Source organism: Phycodurus eques, chromosome 19, assembly GCF_024500275.1.
Source record: "Phycodurus eques isolate BA_2022a chromosome 19, UOR_Pequ_1.1, whole genome shotgun sequence".
Lineage (NCBI taxonomy): Eukaryota > Metazoa > Chordata > Actinopteri > Syngnathiformes > Syngnathidae > Phycodurus > Phycodurus eques.
In genome coordinates this window covers 3,849,316-3,869,561 of record NC_084543.1, presented here as the reverse complement: position 1 = coordinate 3,869,561, position 20,246 = coordinate 3,849,316, and the positions used below count along the sequence as shown (strand labels likewise).

Genomic DNA, 20,246 nt, shown 5'->3' with positions numbered 1-20,246 from the left:
TAAATGTCACTGGGTGGGGTTCATTTCAAATTTGGGTGGGTGCCCCAACAATCTCCCCCCCCCCGGCTCAAGTTGCGGCAGCACGCTGCCTTAGACACGGTGCGCTGGTGTGAGCATTACACCTGCAGGCTAACGGCGCGCACACACAAGCGGGGGATAAGGTGACACGTCAAATTGTGGGTAGCGCGGCCCTCTTTGGGGATTGGGTTGCAGGTGAAATTGCCTGCGGCCACCTTACAGTATATACAGTCGGGCCCTAAGTACTGTGTGCTGCAAGGCAGGAAATGATCCAATTACATTTAACTGGTCCAAAAAGTGTTATTTACTAAAAATAATGTTATCTATGTGCGTGACGTATAGTGACAGGCGCAACAATTCAACACTCTTCTACTAGATGGAAGAAGGTCCGATTAGCGCGTGTATCCACCTGTTGGCCTTTGCCGCACTTCATACTGTTCCTCCATGCCACCACTCGGACCATCGACGGAATCGTCACCAAAAAGCCAAAGAAAAAGCAAACAAGGCCCACGGACCACATTAAGGCAACTACGGACATGACTGAGGCCCTCGGTCTGAGGGTATATGTGGGCAACCTCCTCTTGTACACCCAAAGTGGATGACAGCAAATGTATTTCGGGGGGTGAAGGTCAACAATATGAAGCAATAGCAGGGTGAGTTGAAAAGTGCTCCCACTCGTTTTGCAAAAACAAAGCACCCTCTGTCGTGGGACGTGCAAGTGAGAGGAGGAAACTTTGCAACGTGATCCAAATTCACGTTTTCTTTTGGCCAAACGCCAGTGTTGCGGGCATTGTACCGTCCTGCGTGGCGCACAGGTGACTTAGTTCTTAATTACACCAGTGTGACATCTGAATTGGCACTAATAAACTTAGTAAGAAAACTCTACACACCCCTGGTCAAATGCCAGGTTTTTGTGGTCTAAAAAAATGAAACCAACATTTTCCGCTATCAATGTAACCTTTGCCACCTGTCCCAGCTTTTTTGGAACGTGTTGCAGCCATAAAACTCTAAGTTAATGATTATTTGCTAAAAAAACAATAAAGTTTAGCAGTTTGAACAGGAAATGTCTTGTCTTTGTAGTGTATTCAATTAAATATAGGTTGAACATGATTTGAAAATCATTGTATTCTGTTTTGATTTATGTTTAAGACAGCGTCCCACATTCATTAGAATTGGGGTTGTGCAAAATCTATCGAGACAACACATATCTAAATGATTATCTTCTTCATTTCTTCTTTGACAGCTTTGGTTCCTACAATACAAAATGGATGAGCGTCTGCTTGTGACTAGGACATTAGTAGAAAAAAAGACTTGGTGCTTCCTCGTGGTTGCTTTCTTTGCCTATCAAAACAAATCAATACATAAATAGAGAAAAACATTTACAAAAAAAAATAAAAATAAAACAGAGACAAACCTCACGGCCTCTTCAATCACACCAGACTGACCCGCGGGTCCATGTTCTCGATAGTTGTCTGAGAGGCGAGCCGCTGCTGATGCTCCACAAAGCCTTCTTTAACATTCCTGTCAGTTGCAGGCTGGAGATGAATGCGATGCAAGGCTGCAGTATCGCATTGGTGTGAAAGGAAGGCATACCACATTTATAAAAAAAAAATAAAAAAAATGCTTGCAGCTGGGTTATGATGGTGCAAAAAAAAAAACTTTTCTTTGCTTATGTTAATTGTTAATTGGCAGTGGCGGGCAAGTAACAAAGTACAAATACTTGGTTGCTGTACTTGAGTAGATTTTTTGCTTGACTATTTTTCTGACAGCTTTTTACTTGACTGAAAAAAACGTTTTATTTTCATCAAATATTGTTCAAAAATACAAACTTTTCTTGAACTATGTGTATGCGTCATTCAAATATAACTTATTAGAGTAACAACAGGTCAACACTAACAGACTAAATCCCCAATTACAAAACAAAACAAAACAAATTAATGTGTCATCTAAAACATTCCAATATAAATGTTAACTTTACATAGAGAATTAAATACATTTACTCTCATATGCAATGTCATCCAATTCCTACCCTGACGGCAAACACAAGTTCTTCCACTAGATGGCACTCTTGCACCGGTCAGGCCTATTTATTTCCCCCATTTACAGTAATCAGGCTGCAAAAAAAAATAAAATAAATAATAAAATAAAAAATCAGACCACTACTCCATGACAATAATCAAGTCTATGATTGAACAAAGTATCACGTACACCCCTCATGTCAAAATAATATCGTCGCTGTCGCTTTTCCCAGGTTGTTTTATTACCGGAGAAGCACTGCGTACTAGTGGTTATCACGACTGCTTTACAGTTCAGAGCTTCAAAGTTCGAAACCGAGCCTTCCAAAAATGTTCATTTCACTTTAAATTGCCCATAGGTGTGCATGTGATCATGAATGGTTGTTTGTTTACGTGTGTCCTCCACTGTACACCGCAACAAGTTGAGGCAATTAGCTTGATAGCTCTACGTACACCCCGAAAATGCATCTTCGCCGTGGATAGTCCGCTGGCGTGGCCGCTTTAGAGCGCCTCGTTGTATGCCGTGAGTGTGCACGCGCGTCATGTGGTAGTAACGAGTCTATTTTGGCAAAGTCAGGAGTATAAAGTACCGATATCGGTTTCAAAATATAGGGATTTAAAGTAAAAAGTTGTCAGAAAAATAAACACTCAAGTACAAATACTTGGGAAATCAACTTAAGAAAAGGAAAATATTTGAACCTTTGTTAATCAGTGGTGGACAAGTATTTGTTATCTTATGTTATTTGGCGACATGAATAAGAATTTACACACGTGCTGAGATCCAAATCGAGATATTGTTCATACGTTTCCCAAATTAGGCTTCGTTAAATCAGAATGAGGCGAAATAAAAGGGAACTCTGCAATCACGGACAATGACACGCTCTCCGGGGCAAGTATTGGGAAAGCCCAGGATCTCTCCACTGCTTGCCTCTCATATATATATAGATACACGTACGTATAATTTTTCGGTGCGCTCAATCAATCAACTGTGTGCACTTGAGGTCAGTCCTCTAAAGACATTCCCCTAGTCGAGGCTATGCGCGTCCTGATTGGTGAGTAGTGACGTCAATGTGGGTGAAACGTTGCAAACTCAGCCAGAGAGGAACTGAACAGAAAGTGTTTAAATATATATTTAAAATTAAAAAAAACAACAACATATTGACTTTTTAAAGAGCATATTTGATATACGTGGCTTATTACGATTGTATTTATTTATTACAAGGCTTTCCAATGCATTTGTCCCTCACGTGACTTGGGAATTGGCAACTACTCTGGCCTGGAGGGAGGCAGCACAGGGGCGAGGGAAGAGCCAGAGAGGGACAGCACAAGCCTGGCGCTGCACGCCTTTTGGATTGCACGTCGTTAATCTCCATTTTGATTTTTTTTTTTTTTTTTTTTTTTTGGGGGTGGGGGGGTCATTTTCCTGCAGTTTTCGCCCTGCCTCTCTTCTACATGGCCAGAATCGCGGGCGCCGCGCCCCTGCCGGAGGTTTGCGCCGACATGTGCGCACTTGTTGAAGGGGCGCAATTCCAAGTGCTGGTCCGGAGGAGCCGCAGTTTGACCGACAAGATCCTGCTCGCCATCCCCGATGCGCACAGATCGAGCATCTACGCCGAGGTGAGGAGGCTCTTCGTCTTCCACCCCCAGCTCGGATCGTTATTATTATTATTATTAATAAACGCGAGCAGGTTGTGGATCTAATTGGATTGTCGCACTTGGCTGGATGCTGGCAGGCATTAATAATCGAGCTCGAACGAATCATTGGACTCCTGTCATTGGCTTTTTGCTCACAAAAATGAACAACTTCAGGCGTTTCGAATCAAAGATGATAAGGGGAAATGTTTACTTTCAGTTCCGCTTCCAAAATATTGAATAGGTTTCCATATTGCTTAAAGTTTGTAATTTGCTCACGAGGCAAGCAACAGGCAGCACTTTATTGTAATGGTTTGCTTCACAGTTTTGGGCTTTTCTGCAGATTCCACCTACAATCCCAAAACATGCATGTCATATAGGTTCATTGCGGCCTTTAAATTAACCATAGGTGTAAATGCTGGTCTATAATCCGGTAGGAACTGGCCTAAACTGATACCGCTCAATCAAATGCAAATCCATCAAGGGACACAAGTGCTGCTACTACTTTGGGAGCCCGGTTGCCTTGCTGAAAAAAAAACACAAATAAATCTGCTCTTTTAATTTGTACTGGACCTAATGAGTGTATGAGACCAAGTTGTCATCGCGACAAAAAAACAATTCCATCCCTTATGAAATCAGTCATTTCCAAACAAACGTGGTGAAAGCACGTCTCGCCATGTTTTAACATGTCTGTGCGCTTGTTTTTCCTCACCCCAGACCCTGAAGCTGAATTCCTCCGAAAACGCCAAGCTTGGCACAATGGCGTCGAACATCAACTTCCCTGCTGCTCCCGTGTTCAAAATTGCCTCGGAAAAAGTTTCATTGGTGAGCGAGCGAGCATTTCTTGTTGTTGTATTTATTGTAATATCAATTACTATCATTGCACTTCGTTTAAGCATCGGAATTCTGATTAAGAATTTGCCAGCTGTGCAAAATTGATTGTTGTATAGTCACATCCATGACAGTTCGTCTGGGCAGAATTTTTCTGTTCAGTACAACACTGGCATGGAACCAGGAATTGAGAGCTTTTCAAAGATATTCATCCATTCTTCCTTTTTCCGGAGCGCTTAATCCTCACCCTAACATCCTCACATCCGATTGGGAATTGTTCATGAGCTTCAGTGGTTCTCTTGCCTGATTGATCAAAGTGAGGCGTCCGGTCTCCACAATGAAGTAACCAAATGCTTGCTGGCCGTTTCCCCATCAGGAGAGCAGTCTGAAACACGTGCATGAGGGTCTGCAGCTGCACCAGGCCTTGCTGAGCCTCGTCTCATCTCGGCTAGAAACGCAGAGAGTGACTGACCTCATGAATACCGTCCGAGATCTTGCCATTCAAATTAGCAAGGTAGAAAAACAATGACGTTAACGTCACAAAAGCCATGACTTTGGCCACCTTTGATCATGCGCGCGTGTCTCGACGCAGATGCTGAGAGCTCTCCAGACGGATTACGTGGCGCAGACAACGCCCAGCCCCGTGACTTTATACCTGCACGGCGACTTTGAGGTTCAGGTGGCCGCCCACCTGACGCTGGTGCAGCTCCAGTCTCTGGGCCAGGACGCACACCGCTTCCTCAGGGGACTGGACACCAGCCATGAGCCGGAAAGGGACAGTGACCTGCTGACACAACTGAAATAACACTGCTCTCTTTATTTGTAATATACCAGAAGTATTTATTGATCTGTTAATGGATTTATTTTTCTATTTGCATATTTATTCTAAATATTTATTTATATATGATTGAACGGCTAAGATGACTCGTTGCATGCTGCCTTGTGTCTACAATAACTGCCACCACTTACTTGCCTGTCTCACACAATCACATTGTCATAATATTGCACCAATATACTAATCTCGTCGGGCTGTAATCTGTAGCAGAGTCTGACTGTCCATTGATTCTTATTAGACATTATGGGGCATCTTGAAATACTAGGTTCAATCAAGTTGAATGTGTTATTTATGGAATATTTTCGTATGAATGTTTATGCGAATGGTATTTATTTGTCCTTCAATAAACTGTTTTCTTAATTTGTGCCTCTCTGACCATCAGTCATAATACAGGGTCTACACAAAGCCTCAATTTAAAAAAATATGGAAAAAAGCAAATCGATGAGATATGTTGATCAGATTTTTGTATGTACTATTTAGTCAGCGGTTAGCAAAGATTTGAATCACTTTGCATTGGCAGCACATTGGGATCATTGATGCCAATGTAATAATTTCCAGTCTTGTCTTTTTGTAAAGAGACTTTATGAACACCCAGGACTTGTACAATTCTATTTAATTCAGACTGCGATTAACTTGTGGGAACAACAGGGAAGGAGGTTCGTGCCTTACGACTCTTGCAGCCTTCCGAGAGGAAGTGTTGCAAGCGGTGGGATGACTGCCGGTGACCGCAGACGTCACTTGGGGTGATGAAAAGGCTCCCTCACAGTCATGTGCTGACGTCTCTAAACATGTGACTCTGAGATGATGCAAACATTCAATAATGTATGGCATTAGGAACCAGATGAGAAACTTTCTTTTTAATCTTGATGGGATATCAAAATGTAGCAAATGTTTACAAACACACAAATGACATTTTAAAAGCAAAGTGTCAAATCATGTTGAGGCTGATTGGATCGCTTTGCTCACTAATTCAAAATATACACTCCTCACAAAAAGTTAGGAATATTCAGGTTTCGGTTTAATTTTCTCCAAGATCCTAAAATGCACTTTAACCTTAACAAGTGCACTAAATTTGACCTTCTCTAACAAGGTGCGGAACTGCAAAATTCACAACAGGTGTTTGATGAACGGACCGATAACATATACCGCTTCAATTAGAATTGCTATTAAATTAAACGGTTCTCGTCATCTGTTCACATTTTGACATAATGAGACTAAGATGGCAACTAATATTTCTTCAACGGTACCTCAAAGTGGCCACTAAGCTTAGAGGGTCACAGTGTCACCAGCAGTTTGTCAAATAAAGACTGGAAGTCTCACAGTAAGGCGTAGAAGTGGATGTCCTTGAAGGTTTCAATGGATCAAACTCCTGTTGGGAATTTTGCTCCTTCTTAGAGAGCAGCAACCTGTTCAAAAAGTCCTGAAACGTTGGACATGTACATTCGAAAATTTAGAGAAGACCAAATTAAGTTCACCTATAAAGGTTAAAGAGCATTTTAGGCTTATCCTGAAATTTCCACTGTAAGCCAAATATCCCTAACGTTTTGTGTATGAACCTCAAGTGGTTACAAGGCAGCGATGGCTTTAGCCGCCACTCTCCTCCCCAGGGGCAGAGTCAAGTCGGTGACGGCCAGGACCACTTTGGGTTTGGCCAGAGCGGGCAGCTTCACCAGCTCAGAGACCTGGAGGCACAGAAAAAAAAAAAAAAAAAAAAAAGAACAAATTAATATGAATGAATGAACGCACGCAACATGTTGCACAACAGTTTAGTCATGTTTTATTTTGCGGAAGATGCCAGTTGACCATTGAATCAGTTATTGTGACTTTGTACATGACCAGGCATGTACATGGCCAGTTTAAAAAAAAAAAAAAAAAAAAAAAAAAAAACTTTAAATAGTTCCGTAACCAAGCTCATAACTCAAAATATCTCAAATCATCTTTTCTCCTTTGAAATGAATGGAAATCCCATTCTTTTGTCAAATAAATACATAAATTAATAAAAAGCTGTTATTTTAATGAGAAAAATAACACTATAATATTAGACTTTATAAAAGATATACAGTAATTACATAGTTAAATAGAATGGAAATGTTTTTGTCACACTCTCATTTCGATTCAATGCACACTGTGCTACTCATTCCGGTGTGCGCTTAACCACCTGGGGGTGGTATAAAGGCCAATTCACACTTTACCTGCCCGGATGCAGCAGCCAATTATATTGCAATGGGGTGTGTCCTGCCTAGAACCCAAGTGGGAGTCGTACAGTTGTTCTTCGCAGAGGGTAAAGAATACTGTATAAGACTGTGAGTACTGATATATTGTCTGTCTACATGTGTTGCTGTACCGTTGGTGTTCAAATACCCACTACTAAAAGGGTTATAACACAGTGACAAATCCTAATAATTGCCTATGTCAGCGTTAGCCTAAAGCTAGCAGACTAAAGGCTAAAGCACGCACTCCTTGTAAATAAAAGTTGAACTCTCTAAGATTTAGTTTGACAGTCGACTTAAAACTGAGAATCGCAAGAAACAGCTTGAAGCCTCATTTTTGAAGAGCATGTAGTAAATCTATCTGCCACTGAACAGCGCTCGTATCGTAGGTTTGCGCTCGACGGCCGGATGATCAGTCGTATCACGGCACCGCTATATCGCGAGTGTTGAAAAATTCTTGTCGGAAGTATGCGCTGTAAGAAGAATACTCGCTTGATTTATTTGACAAAATGTGTTGAAAAATGACCGATGATGGATAAAGGGCGGCTTACAAACCTTACATAACCCCAACACCACAGAGTTATATAGAACATCTGTTGTGTCGAATCAGCATCATTTTGCAAGAATAAGCACTTAATTCCACTATTTTCCAGTAAGTTAAGAAATAAGGAGGACCCGCCTTCCCTCCCCTTAACCACCTGTCTGGCCTGCCCTCCTGACTCACCATTGTAAACGGCATGAACTGCAGGATGCTTCCACGACTTCCCTGCTCCAGGCATTCAACACACTCCTCCATGAAGCTATGTACAAACTGGGTGTGAGGCCCCGCCATCTTGGAGCCCAAGATGGAGGAAATGAGAAGGAAAAGGTTGGCTGAGGAAAAGGAAACAGATCCCATAAATTGACAGGGTTGAAGTTACGTTATTCGTGTGAAAGTAAACAATTTAATACGTTATGTTTCCATATTGAGATAAAATCGGGGGCCCAAAAACTCTGGCTTTATAAAGATAATGGATCGCAGACATCTATTGTGATACAAAGCATCTCTGCTGACACGTGATTTTACATAATTTCCTCTCTACAATCTTGCGTGGATTGTAGTGACAACACTCAAATTAAGAGGGTTCGGAGCAGGGGATAAAATCATTGGTGACACCTCCTGGTGAGTAATTCAGTGACGGCACCGGATGGCCCATATTTGACTCTGCAACAGTTCTACTCAGGAGGGAGGAACCATAAAGAGAGAGGCAGGAAGCACACAAATGTTCCTCGTTTCAAGGAAAAGGGTTCAGCGTCTGGCAAAGACAGATATCTCACCCAGGATGCGGTTGAGTGGGTCTCTCATGTTGACAGTGTGGAGCTGGGAGGCAGACAGGGAGCTGCTCATAGATCGGTCTCCTAAATGATTTTTTTGGGTGGAGGGAGAAAAAAACAAAACAATATAAGCAAATCTACTGGCTCCAGACATGAAATTATATTGTGATTTACAGATATAATGTGCACAAAATGTTAATCTGGGGCCACAAAATACTAATCTGGAAATAGGTATAACGTGCTCACAAAACACTCATTTGTGGGTTTAACATGATTACCATGAACCAACTGTGGGTATTTTCTCTGTTAAATAAAAGTAATTTTATGAAATAAAATTAAATACAAGTAATTTTATGGATAAATTGCACTTGTCAGAGTAGTTTTAATGCAACACTTTTTTTTCCACTTTTATTTTATTAAGGAGAAACTGTACTTTTAGTCCGTTACATTGAGGTATATGCTGCTTGCTACTTTTATCTATATTAACCGACTATTGCTTGTGAGATCCATGTTTTGGTTTGTCAGAGAGACTTCCGCCTTGGGCGCTGTCACATGACTCCGTTTCACCAATCCAACGGAGCTACTGGTGACATTTGACTCCATTTGACCGGTCAAACGGAGCCGGGCAGTCACGTGACTGCACGCGTCGTCTCCACGTCACCAAGGTAGCACGGTATTCTGTTCCACAGATCAGTCAGAAGAATAGCAAGGTCATATTGACAGCTTGGATTTATAGACTGACCTGGACTGGAAAGTGCAACAGGCTCATCCTCATTGGAGCTGAGGAGGCGCATTAGTTTGGAGGGTTGAGTGTCATCCAAAGGAAATAGGCTGCTGTAGTCCTGCGACCCAAAAGCACACGCAATAGACACGTATTGTACTTTACGGCATAGCCGATCTGCAGCCTGCGTGGTGCGTTTACCTCGATATCTTCTCGCTGTCTTCTTCGTTGATGAGCCGAGCAGGAGCCTTTGTGGTGGGACGAGTAGGAGCTTAGTGCGCACCACACGGACAACCTGAGGAAGCATCACGAGGGTGGTTTAATACCAGCTGCTAAAACAACGAACTTTCAATGGCTTACTTGGCCAGCGCTTTGCCAGGTGGGTCTACCAGGCTGTGCCAGTGGGCTGAGTCAGTGAGCAGGCTGGGCACTATGGTGCCCAGCAAGGTCAGGGTGATCTGGTGACTGTCCAGACAGAAGATGCTGTAAAGCAACTCCACTACTCGATGAGCCCACTCCTGCCGGGTTTCCTTGAGCAGCTCCTAAAATTAGATTACACATTTTAACACGACGGGTTGCTACATTTACCTCCAATAAGCTACAAGCATGCATGGTGAAAGGTTAGGTTTAGTTAGTATAAAAGCATCGTCAAAGTCGTTTTGAAAACACTTTCGCAAACAAGAAAAACACAAAAATATTTAACAAACGGGAGTCAAGTTGCCTCTATTTGACCTTTAAGGATTGCCACGATGCCCGGTTTTTGCTGAACACTTAGGCCTACTAAGATAATGTAATTTAATCTCTCTCTCTCTCTCTCTCTCTCGCTCTCTCTCTCTCTCTCTATATATATATATATATATATATATATATATATATATATATATATAAACACACACACACACACACACGTAGATAGATATAGATATATCTATCCATCTATATAGATAGATAGATTTTGAGGTGGTACTTGTTGTAAAAACATTGAAAACCAATAGGATAAAAAATTAATTTAAAAAGGGATAAAAAATAAATACAAATTCTAAACGCTTTTGTAAAGCTCCATACCACCAAAGACATGACTTTCCACTGAATACCACTGTAGTATTCATTCTTTAAGATGACAAAATGAGACAATTATTCAGCTTTTCTTTCTTCACCACCTACCTTGACCAAATTATTGGTGAACCAGAAGACGCCTCCCATGTTGAGCAGACTCTGGAACAGATGTAGCGCTCGGCTGTCCACCCAGCCTTTGCGCAACACCACCTGGAACTGCTTGGTGAGGGCGGCCTGGATGGGCTCCTTGGCCGGTAACAGGTTGCGATAGGGGATGGGCTCCTGGCCCTCCATGGGCGGCCGCAGAGTCGCCGCCGTTTGTTGGAAGACGTCGGCACACATGTGCTCCATGATGGAGCTCATTATTATCACACTGCGGGAAGGGCAAATGGAGAGGGTCATATACTGAAAATTCGTCAGACGGTGAGATCCAATACAAGAGCTCGGTCAAAACGTCAGCCTTCACGTAGTTAGATGAATGTTTAGTTTTCTTTTTTCTTCTTCTTCTTAATCAAATCATGTGTAAGGCATTTATTTGTCAGGGTAGAATTAGTTTAAAATGATATTAAAGCGTCTTTGGGACCATAGTTTGGGGTAGTTTTAACTAATAGGCATTTATAAACATTTTTGGAAGGGTGTCCAATTTTTACTATATATCAGGGCTTGGTCCCTAAGCCCTGCAAATGGGCTTCATTGTAGGTTGGTGCCTTGAGAAATGAGTGATCTGGCTTACGAGTCTTTCGAGATACGAGCCGTTGTTAGGCCTTTTTTTGTTGTTGTTTTGCTTTGACTTGTGTGCAAATGTTTGAGTGCCTTATGGTGGCAGTGAACAACTCCAAGCTGTTTTTGCTACTCCTAGTGGAAGTTTACTGTCAAAGTCAACATGGAAAATGTGTGTCCATTGAATTTACAATAAGAATGCGTCAATAACGGTCTAATTCTTTGCATTCTTTTTAATTAATATTAAAGTGGTATCCTATTTTTAAAAAAACATTAAAAAATGGTTTTATTACAAGCACAGTCACAGAACGAATTAAACTTGTATCTCAAGGCACCACTGTATATATGATAGTGCTCATTGAAGATGGATAATATAATAATGAACCAAACTAACTTTGGCTGTACATGATGTGGGGCCATTCTAGTCGTAAAAGAAGATGGATTTTTTTTTAGAATGGTGAAGTAAATGGTTATTAATGTGAAGGTATACGATGTTAGGGGTGTTTATACCGTTCGCTGTAAAACTGTAGCGTGTTCTCGCCATAGAGCGGAGTGACGAGCTGCCGGATCATGGTCTGCGGCTTCTCCCTCTCATCCCGCCCCAACATCCTGACGTGGGCCACCAGCCACGCCACCGCGCAGATCGCCATACTGCACACTTTGCCCTTGATGTTGTCAGTGATCTTCTGTGCTCAGACAGGGGGAGGATGGGTGTCAAAAAGAGGAACTGCAATTGTGAATGGAAAGAGAATGTATGACAAAAACGCATCCGCATTGAGTCATATCAAAACTCCAATGGAAGAAGGAAACGGCGACACTAATTAGACAACTCTCGATGATGTCACAGTTACCACGCGGTTACTCCTCACTTTCCACAGAATATGTCACGCTCACTTCCGTGACCAGTGAAATAAACACAATTAAAAGGAATACCGGACACACCTGTACTGCCTCCACAGACAGCACGCCGTTCTCCCATGCGTTCAGAACTTCCAAAATCGCCGCCGGGGTGCTGAGGCAGATTTCATGCCATTTCACTTGACTGTCAAAGAAATGAAATACAGGTGAAAAAGCCACAACCGATATATAATAAATAGGGTGTTCCCTGGAAGTACCCTGAGATTAGTTTGCAACTCACACTAGCTTCATCTCTGAGGAATTGTTCAACAGGGTCACCAGACTCTCTACTTTCCCGGGCTCGGGCCTGAAGCAGGGGTGATCCGGGTTCAGAATCTTCCCCTCTTCAGGCATACACGTTTGTAGCCATGTTTCAAAAAAGGGTGTCTCCCCTGAGGGGCTGGGGTCAGAAAGGACAACCTGTTGAAAGGAGAAAGGGCCAAACTAGCTCTAGTTTATGGTGCTCTGCAGGAAGGGAATAACGAGTAAATTGCTGGTGAAGCCATCTTGTGGCTCTGCACTGAAAACACAGGCTCGTTCGTGACTTTTCACATGCAAGCATGTCCACATGCTGACCTCAGAGCCGTATGTCTGCACTACATGGCAAAGCATCAGGAAGGAGATGTCGAAGAGCAGGGCCCGAACGGATGCAGACTTAGCTGCAGAAGAGGAGGAAAAGCCTCATTTTTAGCATCTTACATGTTAAAAAGCAGGACGTCAACAAAGGAATAAATTGGATTGTAAATTTACTTACATCCTTCACCACTGATGTGCTTGGGAAACTCATTAAGCCTGCCCCCCCGCAAAAAAAAAAAAACAATGTTAGTAACCTGTTGTGCAACATCTATAAGTGTCAACACAAACGCTCCAAAATCTTGAGGGGGGAGAGAAAGAACAAAAAATAGCTTCATGCAAAATATGACCACCAAATGAACACCTTCAAGGCAGCGTCAATCAAAAGGGAAAAGGATTATATTTTTGTCCGTCTGTGACAGTGTACTTAATGAAGTGTCTGGTGCATGTACTAACTTGATGAACTTGCGGGCAAATGACTTGAGTTTCCCTGTGGCAGCTGCAGCCGCCAGGAGCAGATCCAAGCTCTTCCCGGACAACATGTGACCAAGGACGCCCAAAAGGCCCTCCGGAGACTTGGAGTGGTCGGCATCTACTGTCTAATGGGCCAAAAGGAAGGTTTTAGGTTTATTTTTTGTTGCACCTATTAGCGTAATGATCAGACAAACAGAGAGGGGGGGGAAGGCAAACTGTGACAAACTCGGTTTTCACTAGAACAGTGTAACAGGCAATACAAGCTAATCTAAATAAAAAGCCAGATCGTTTTGTGAAGTCACCATATGTTGCTCTAATGAATGAACTTCCCATAGACAAAAGGTTGCACACAAAGCAAAATGAGTCGTACCTCCTCTGAATAAACTATAAACTGATGCAATAATAATCTCGTCCCAAAATACACTCACATATGTATTTTAGTAACCTGGTGATTGGGAATAACTCATCTTTCTTTATTGATGTTGAGACACACAGCGAGTACACATCCCAAAAACTTAAATGCCTCCAATTAGAAAGTACATTTTATAGTAGTTCCCGTACAAGGAAAATTGGCAGAATAGTGAAAAAAAAATTTATGTTAGGTTCAGTGAAGACTCTCTATATGTCCGATACTAAGCCTTTATACTTTTGAAATTCTATTTGGTGCTGATTCAACAATAATAAGAAGAAATACATGTTTTTAAGAGCCTTTTGTGTCTACCTTGAGAATATTGGTCACGGTGGGTTCAGCTCGGAGGATGAGGCCAGGGTTTGGTTGGATATTTGCATTTTCCGCGGTTTTTAGTTTTGGGGAGAACTTCCTGTCCTCCGTCCTGAATCAAAGGTGCAGGGGGAGGGGGGAGGGGCAGAGGAAAGGAGGAGAGGTCCGAGAAGGGAAAGAAAAAAAAAAAAAAAAAACAAACGGGATGGGGTGTGTGATAATACGTTAATACATTGAAATATAATGACTGTAATTGGCAAAGTTCCCAAAAACTGGAGAAGGACATTGTACCGTTTCGACGTGAGGACCTCTGCGTTTGAGTCAGACAGTAGGCCGAGCTTGTTACACTCCTGTAGCAGCATGCCCAGGCAGTCACAGCTAGGAGGAAAATTATTATTTATTCTACAGCGCTTTCTAACAGCTCTTCTACAACCTCTTTACATTGTACTAGCAGGACACTCACTTGCATCTTTGATCAGCTTTGTCCAGCAGTGGTGTCAGTTTGAGTAGGTACTGAAAGGCAACATTCACATCCTCCGTAAAGTCCTGGGGGGGGAGTAACATTTGGAGCATGTTACATCTTAAAGCCTCTAAAAAAAAGCAGGCAGTGAGAGAGAGTCACTCGTTCGTGTCCAAACATCGCTTTACCTGTCCTTTGTCACCCTGAGGGTACTTCTTCAGCCGGAGCAGAACTTGTGGAATCTGCAGATGGAGAAAAAGGAAAGTGAATTAAGTGGGGCATACAGGTTTTTCTAGTTCAAACTCATCAAACCACGCTTTACCTTACACAAACTCTCCCCAAAAAGTCCAATTATTGTATTGCATTGGCAAAATTAAGAACTGGAAACTAAGGGTTCTCAACCCGAGCCCTGATCGATTCATAAACTGATTAAGTAGTAGCTTTTGTGACGTAAAACACTCGAGTTTTACTAGACCGATGTGTGATGTGATTGTGTTTGCCATGACAAATCGTGATTGTGACATCTAAATTGGATCACTAACGATTTCAAATAAAGAAAAAACTAAAATACAAACCAACTCTCTAGCCTTACAAATTTAGAGGAATTTGTCTTTCGTCAGTGTTCACTGTCAGTAAGTTAAAAAGCTGGTCCACAAATTCATTCATAAATTCACCTTGAGGAATGTGAAGGCAGTCCATTTGAGCTCCTCGGTGCCCTCTGGTGACTCGATGAGACCGGTAAAACAAGCCTTCCAGAGCTCCATCACAAAGAAGGGAGTCGGGATTCTCTGCGGAGGACAGGCGATTTTAGATAACTACTCTTACTGTGCTTATTTGTTTTCATACTTTTTGTTCAATACAGCAATTGAAAGTACACTGGCGCGTGTGCCTATCCTTAACCACTTGTCAGGGTTTTACAACACACTGTACCTGCTGACGGAAGGCTATATTAAATAGCTAACATCGATACATTAGCTTGTGGTGGCGATCGCAGGCGTACTGTTGTGGTACAAACTGCACTTCCCTAGCATGATCCCTACAAAGCGTCGATATTTTGCTTCGACGCTTCTTTGCAATTGAATTATTCAAGTTATTCGATTAATCGTTGCAGCCTTACTAGAATTAACAAAATCAAGTCCAATAAACCTGCAATGTATCAGAATTGAAAATAGTTACAATTAAAAACAAAAACTTGGGGGAGAAAAAAATATTCTTACCTGCATTCTCTTGATCATCATCAGCTGCTCAACCATCGGCTGCGTCTCCCCTGTCAAATTCATGGTGCCTTCGAGCATGATGAATGCGTGGATTGACGGGAAGGAGGCGTGCAGCAGTGGGTCACACTGCACAGACAGCATCTGTGGGATGCTGAGGACAAAACGGATGTCGCTGATTAAGATGGGATAAAATGACATGCAAAAGCCTTGATAGCTTTGTGTCAGCATTTACAAATGAAGAAGGGAAGGCGTACCCTTTCACCAGTGACAAGCTTTCCTCTAATTGAGTCCGCAACGTTGGGTTAGATATATAGCCGAGGCCATCGCTCACTTTAAGAATAGCTTGCTCTACATTACTCCAGGACCCTTTGGAGGAAATCACCAGAAACGTGCAGACATTTAGTTGCATTCTGGTATTTCCCTGTGCTGCTAGCAGTCTTAAAAGTTTGCAGATAACAAAACCGGGCTATAAATCTGACACCTTGATCTTCCAGCCGAGCGATGTGCACCAGGGCTCTGTTCTTGGTGCTGCTCATGAGTTTGTGCAGCCTCTCCCGGCACTCTGCCAGACAGGCCTCGGTGCCGCTCAACGGACCCGGTTCCCTCAGCCTCTCGCAGTAGCAAGCGCAGCCCTGCAGCAGCCACACCACCACCCCGAGCAGAGCGCGACACAGCCCGATGCATTCCTCGGCTTTCCCGTGGCAGCTTCAGAGTCACAAGGGTGCAATTTAAACAAGAGGGAAACATTTCTTTTATTTTCATTTTAGTACGATAGTGTAGCGTGCACATTAAACATAAATGACTTACGTGAGACGATGGCAAAACATGTCCATGAGCTCCAGGAGAGACTTAACGCACAGATCCCTTGAAAAGTCATCAAACTACAAAGAGACAGGCATTTTTATTAGACCTCCTTCATCTTAGTTTATATACTAAAAACTGAATGCAGTCAACCCTTGCCGATTTCGCTATTTTGCAAAATGTTGTCATTTTAGCGGAGGAGTAGCTAGCGCTGGCCACTGGCTAATAGCGTGACGGAAGATTCCAGGTGAGGTTCCTTGTTGTGTTGACTGCTGATGCTGGAGGAAGCACAGGTGGTAATCTCCACAAGATGGCGCAGAGAAAGGTCCAAATCGCTATTGGCAGTGGTTGAATTTAACAGCTGATAAACTGCTAACGGAAATCAACCCAACATAAGGTACAGTGAGTGCCCAACTAAAGCTAAACGAGTCATTTGAGAAATAGGTACACTATTTAAAAAAGAATAAGGTTATCCATCTATCACAGAGTCAAAAACGTCATAAAATAGGCTTATAGGAAAGTAGTAATTGGCTATTTGTGTGGGTTGCAGAGTGGTGGCATACAGTGGATTTTTTCAACATCAAATATGCAACCCATGTATTTTTAAGGGTAATCTAATATCTGAGTTTGAAATGATATTGTGTGTTATTTGAACATGCTTGGGGTATATTTAGTGTTTAAATGATCACTCTAAACTAATGATTGTCAGTGCCGTATGGGGGCTCCCTCTTATGGTACGCAAACGAATAACTGCCCAAGTATTTAAGGCCAAAAGAGTCCATCAGTCCATCAGAAATGTATTACCTAAAAATTTATTTAGGCACAATTTATATATAGCTTATTTTCAACTGTGTTTTATTGTAATCATAATTTCTGTACAGTTTTTTTAATTTTCCTATATTCAAGCGCTGCGTTTATGCATACCTGTTACAGTGGCTTACAATAATATTGAATACACTTTTTAGGAATAAAGCCTCTGTCTTGTCTTTGATGAAACTTAGGTCTACTAAAGGTACTGCATTTTAATCTTGGTCATGAAGGTGGTAGTTACTGTTACAGGCAGGCAATACATTTCTATTACATTGTTTAAGCAGGGCATCTATACTCCTCACAAATTTTTGCTACGTGCAAAAGGTCTTTGTCTCTTATAGCGAGGGTTGACTGTATTGTCGTGGCTACTATGATATGAGTACGTCACCTTGCTAATGGGTACGAGCACGCTCGAATAAGACACCATCTGACAACAGAGAGTGGGAGTAATTGTCAAAGATTGCAAATGACTCAGCTAAACAGACACATTTTTAGGTTTCATCTCTTACCTGTGAACTTATGGCATATTTCAGATAAGACAATATAAGTGGGTTAGGAGATGGACCAATCAACGCCTGTTCCATTAACGCTTCTGGAAGATACACAAAGGGGAAGAAAACACTGTAAGAAGCGGCTAATATTTAGGGTGGGCCAAAAGTAGGTATATACTATACACTTTTTAAATTCATTGTTTTTTATTTTGTTTATTTTTTTTACAGATACTGCGAATAATGGCAAATAATTGAAGTTAATAACAAAGAAAGTGGATTCTAAGTCAGTTTTGGGCAGGTACCAGAAAAGTAGCTTTAGGGAGGGAAGAAAAGAATATGAAAGGAAAAGGAGAGGAAGGGAAGGAAAGGAAGATAAAATAAGGAAAAAGGAAGGAAGGATGCCAGGAAAAAAATCTGAGAGCAAAGGAAGCAGCAAAGAGGTCAGATAGGAAGGAAGGGTGACAAGTACGCTTAGGGATGGAAGGAAGGAAGGATGTATGAATAAAAAAAGATGTGACAGTTGGTAGAAAGGAGGTCAGGAAAAAAAAAAGAGGTCAGGGGGGGAAAAAACCTAAAAGTAATACAATATTTAATTTTCAAGTGTTTACCTACTTTTGTCTCACCCAGTATAATAATACTATGAGAAGTTCCAACCTGCGAGGTTAAGATACTCCCACGTTGCTCCCTTTGGAAAGTTCTTCTTGATATTAACAGCCCACTGGTAGTCACTCCAGCGCTCCTTCCAAGCCTGCAGAATGGCTTGCTTCAGATTTACCACCTTCATTCTGGGGAGGGGGAAAAAAATGCCTCACATAAAACACAAGTTGAAGACAACCCGCCATGGTCATTGGACGCAGTCCATTCTATGACAATCTTTGAATGGATGCTAGGCTTTCGCTAGCTATACATTCATTGACTTCTTGAGCCGTGTAAAATATAATACCAGAAGTAAAAACCCCACTCAAATAAGTCCTTGATTATTTCCTTACCTTGAGCTATGTGTTTAAATTCGTAACATATGTCTGTTTGAAGCACTCGGCGTTAATGTTTCTCAGCACCTGATCGACAGCGACGCCATTTTGCTTTCAGTGACGGGAGCGATCATTGGTTGAAGCTCGGACATAGCAATATTCTCTCCGCGGATTGGCTAAATTGAAGACAATAATATAACAACCACTAGATGCCGCGCTTCACCACCATATTGTGAAACTTGAGAGAAACGTAAATTGCAAAGTACAAATAAAACCCTTTCGGTATAAATGTAATAATATGTCACCGGAAGAGGATAAGGTATTGAATAAACTGAGTCACATTTGGACTTGAATTTGGTTTAAGAGGCATCAGCATACTCACATCTTTGTGAAGCGTCACTTCATCTCTACAGCATCCTCCTCGGGTGACACTGACAGCAGTGCTACGGCAACTGGGAACTGGCAAGAGCATCTGGCTCTTGCTGTTGTCGGTTACGCATAATCGGTGTCACTGTAAAAAAAAAAGGTTGAAAACTTTTGGTAGTTTTGATAAAAACTGTTGTTCCACTGGGATAACACTGCTTCATTTTCCTCACAACGCTATATATATATAAATCAATTATCCCATACCACACCGTTATAAAATCTCATACATTCAAGTACAAACACATACAAAATGAGAAAACAATTACAGGTTGAATTGTCATCGATTAAAGAGAAAAAAATAAGTATTTTAAAATTGATAGTTCCTTTTCAATTACACAAACAGCCATTCACATTCACGTCTATGGACAAAAATGCAGAATTGATCCTCTTCAAAGTAAATGTACCACAATTTTGAAAAATTAGTTGTTTTTTTTTGGGGGGGGGGAGAATAAACTATCACCGTCTGCTTTTGCTCTCGGCTTTGCATCATCGTTTATAAAGGGACATTGTACCCTATTCAAAACAGAGAGACTCCTGGAGGCACTGGAGGTCCCATGAAGGTAACAAAGGCGTCCATTCTTCCTGACACTGGAGACGTCCTGCTGGCAGGAGATGAGCCCTCTGTCCTGGCACGATGCAGGCAGGTAAGGCCATGGCGGGCTGATGGGCTCTTTAGTAATTTCTTATCTATTTTCCTTCCACTGGGAGATGAATTTGAGAAGGGCGCTGACAGGGGAACGAACCTGTTGTGCCATCTCTGTGTCCATTCTCACGCTTTTGGACAGATGCACTTTTGTTTATTGAAGCTTAACATCAGCACAAAACAAGCGACATGTTGTTGAGTTTACAAAATCAAGAGAATTTAGCAAGATTATTTCAATGTGTATACAGTTGCAAGGAAAAGTATGTGAACCATTTCACTTACTAATCGGTTGAGCCTCTTTTGGCAGCAATAACTCCAACCTAACATTCACTGTATTTGCAGCTCATGCAATGGGATCTCAATAGGGTTGAGGTCAGGACTCTGACTGGGAGTCTATAGAAGGCATTTTC

The 20,246-nt window shown here is 41.9% G+C and overlaps 2 protein-coding genes across 2 annotated transcripts; one reads left to right on the top strand and one right to left on the bottom strand.

Moving 5' to 3' along the window:
- The first annotated feature begins 3,048 nt into the window (after positions 1 to 3,048).
- csf3a (colony stimulating factor 3 (granulocyte) a) lies at positions 3,049 to 5,649 on the top strand. The gene is made up of 5 exons (XM_061706713.1): positions 3,049 to 3,085; positions 3,463 to 3,650; positions 4,383 to 4,490; positions 4,873 to 5,010; positions 5,089 to 5,649. Exons 1-5 carry the CDS (start codon positions 3,070 to 3,072, stop codon positions 5,299 to 5,301), a joined length of 663 nt encoding a protein of 220 aa, XP_061562697.1. The 5' UTR covers positions 3,049 to 3,069; the 3' UTR covers positions 5,302 to 5,649.
- Positions 5,650 to 5,959: 310 nt separating this feature from the next.
- Positions 5,960 to 18,875, bottom strand: med24 (mediator complex subunit 24). Its single transcript, XM_061706646.1, has 26 exons — positions 18,786 to 18,875; positions 18,451 to 18,581; positions 17,815 to 17,897; positions 17,694 to 17,732; positions 16,502 to 16,575; positions 16,176 to 16,399; positions 15,949 to 16,060; positions 15,695 to 15,845; positions 15,152 to 15,265; positions 14,666 to 14,719; positions 14,481 to 14,563; positions 14,309 to 14,395; positions 14,018 to 14,117; positions 13,279 to 13,421; positions 13,004 to 13,041; positions 12,826 to 12,908; positions 12,491 to 12,669; positions 12,295 to 12,394; positions 11,863 to 12,038; positions 10,741 to 11,005; positions 9,937 to 10,118; positions 9,778 to 9,871; positions 9,598 to 9,697; positions 8,859 to 8,939; positions 8,266 to 8,414; positions 5,960 to 7,013 (listed from the first exon to the last, which is right to left on the bottom strand). Exons 2-26 carry the CDS (start codon positions 18,578 to 18,580, stop codon positions 6,897 to 6,899), a joined length of 2,958 nt encoding a protein of 985 aa, XP_061562630.1. The 5' UTR covers position 18,581; positions 18,786 to 18,875; the 3' UTR covers positions 5,960 to 6,896.
- Between the last annotated feature and the right edge of the window lie 1,371 nt (positions 18,876 to 20,246).

Bases quoted from the DNA above. Each gene is read 5' to 3' on its own strand.
- csf3a (XM_061706713.1), top strand. The intron at 4,491-4,872 runs GTGAGCGAGCGA...TTTCCCCATCAG, and splicing joins CCTCGGAAAAAGTTTCATTG to GAGAGCAGTCTGAAACACGT. The intron at 5,011-5,088 runs GTAGAAAAACAA...GTCTCGACGCAG, and splicing joins TTGCCATTCAAATTAGCAAG to ATGCTGAGAGCTCTCCAGAC.
- med24 (XM_061706646.1), bottom strand. From the start codon at position 18,580: ATGAAGGTGGTAAATCTGAAGCAAGCCATTCTGCAGGCTTGGAAGGAG. The intron at 13,422-14,017 runs GTAGACACAAAA...TTGGCCCATTAG, and splicing joins CCGTGACCAATATTCTCAAG to ACAGTAGATGCCGACCACTC. The intron at 10,119-10,740 runs GTAGGTGGTGAA...ATCTAATTTTAG, and splicing joins TCACCAATAATTTGGTCAAG to GAGCTGCTCAAGGAAACCCG.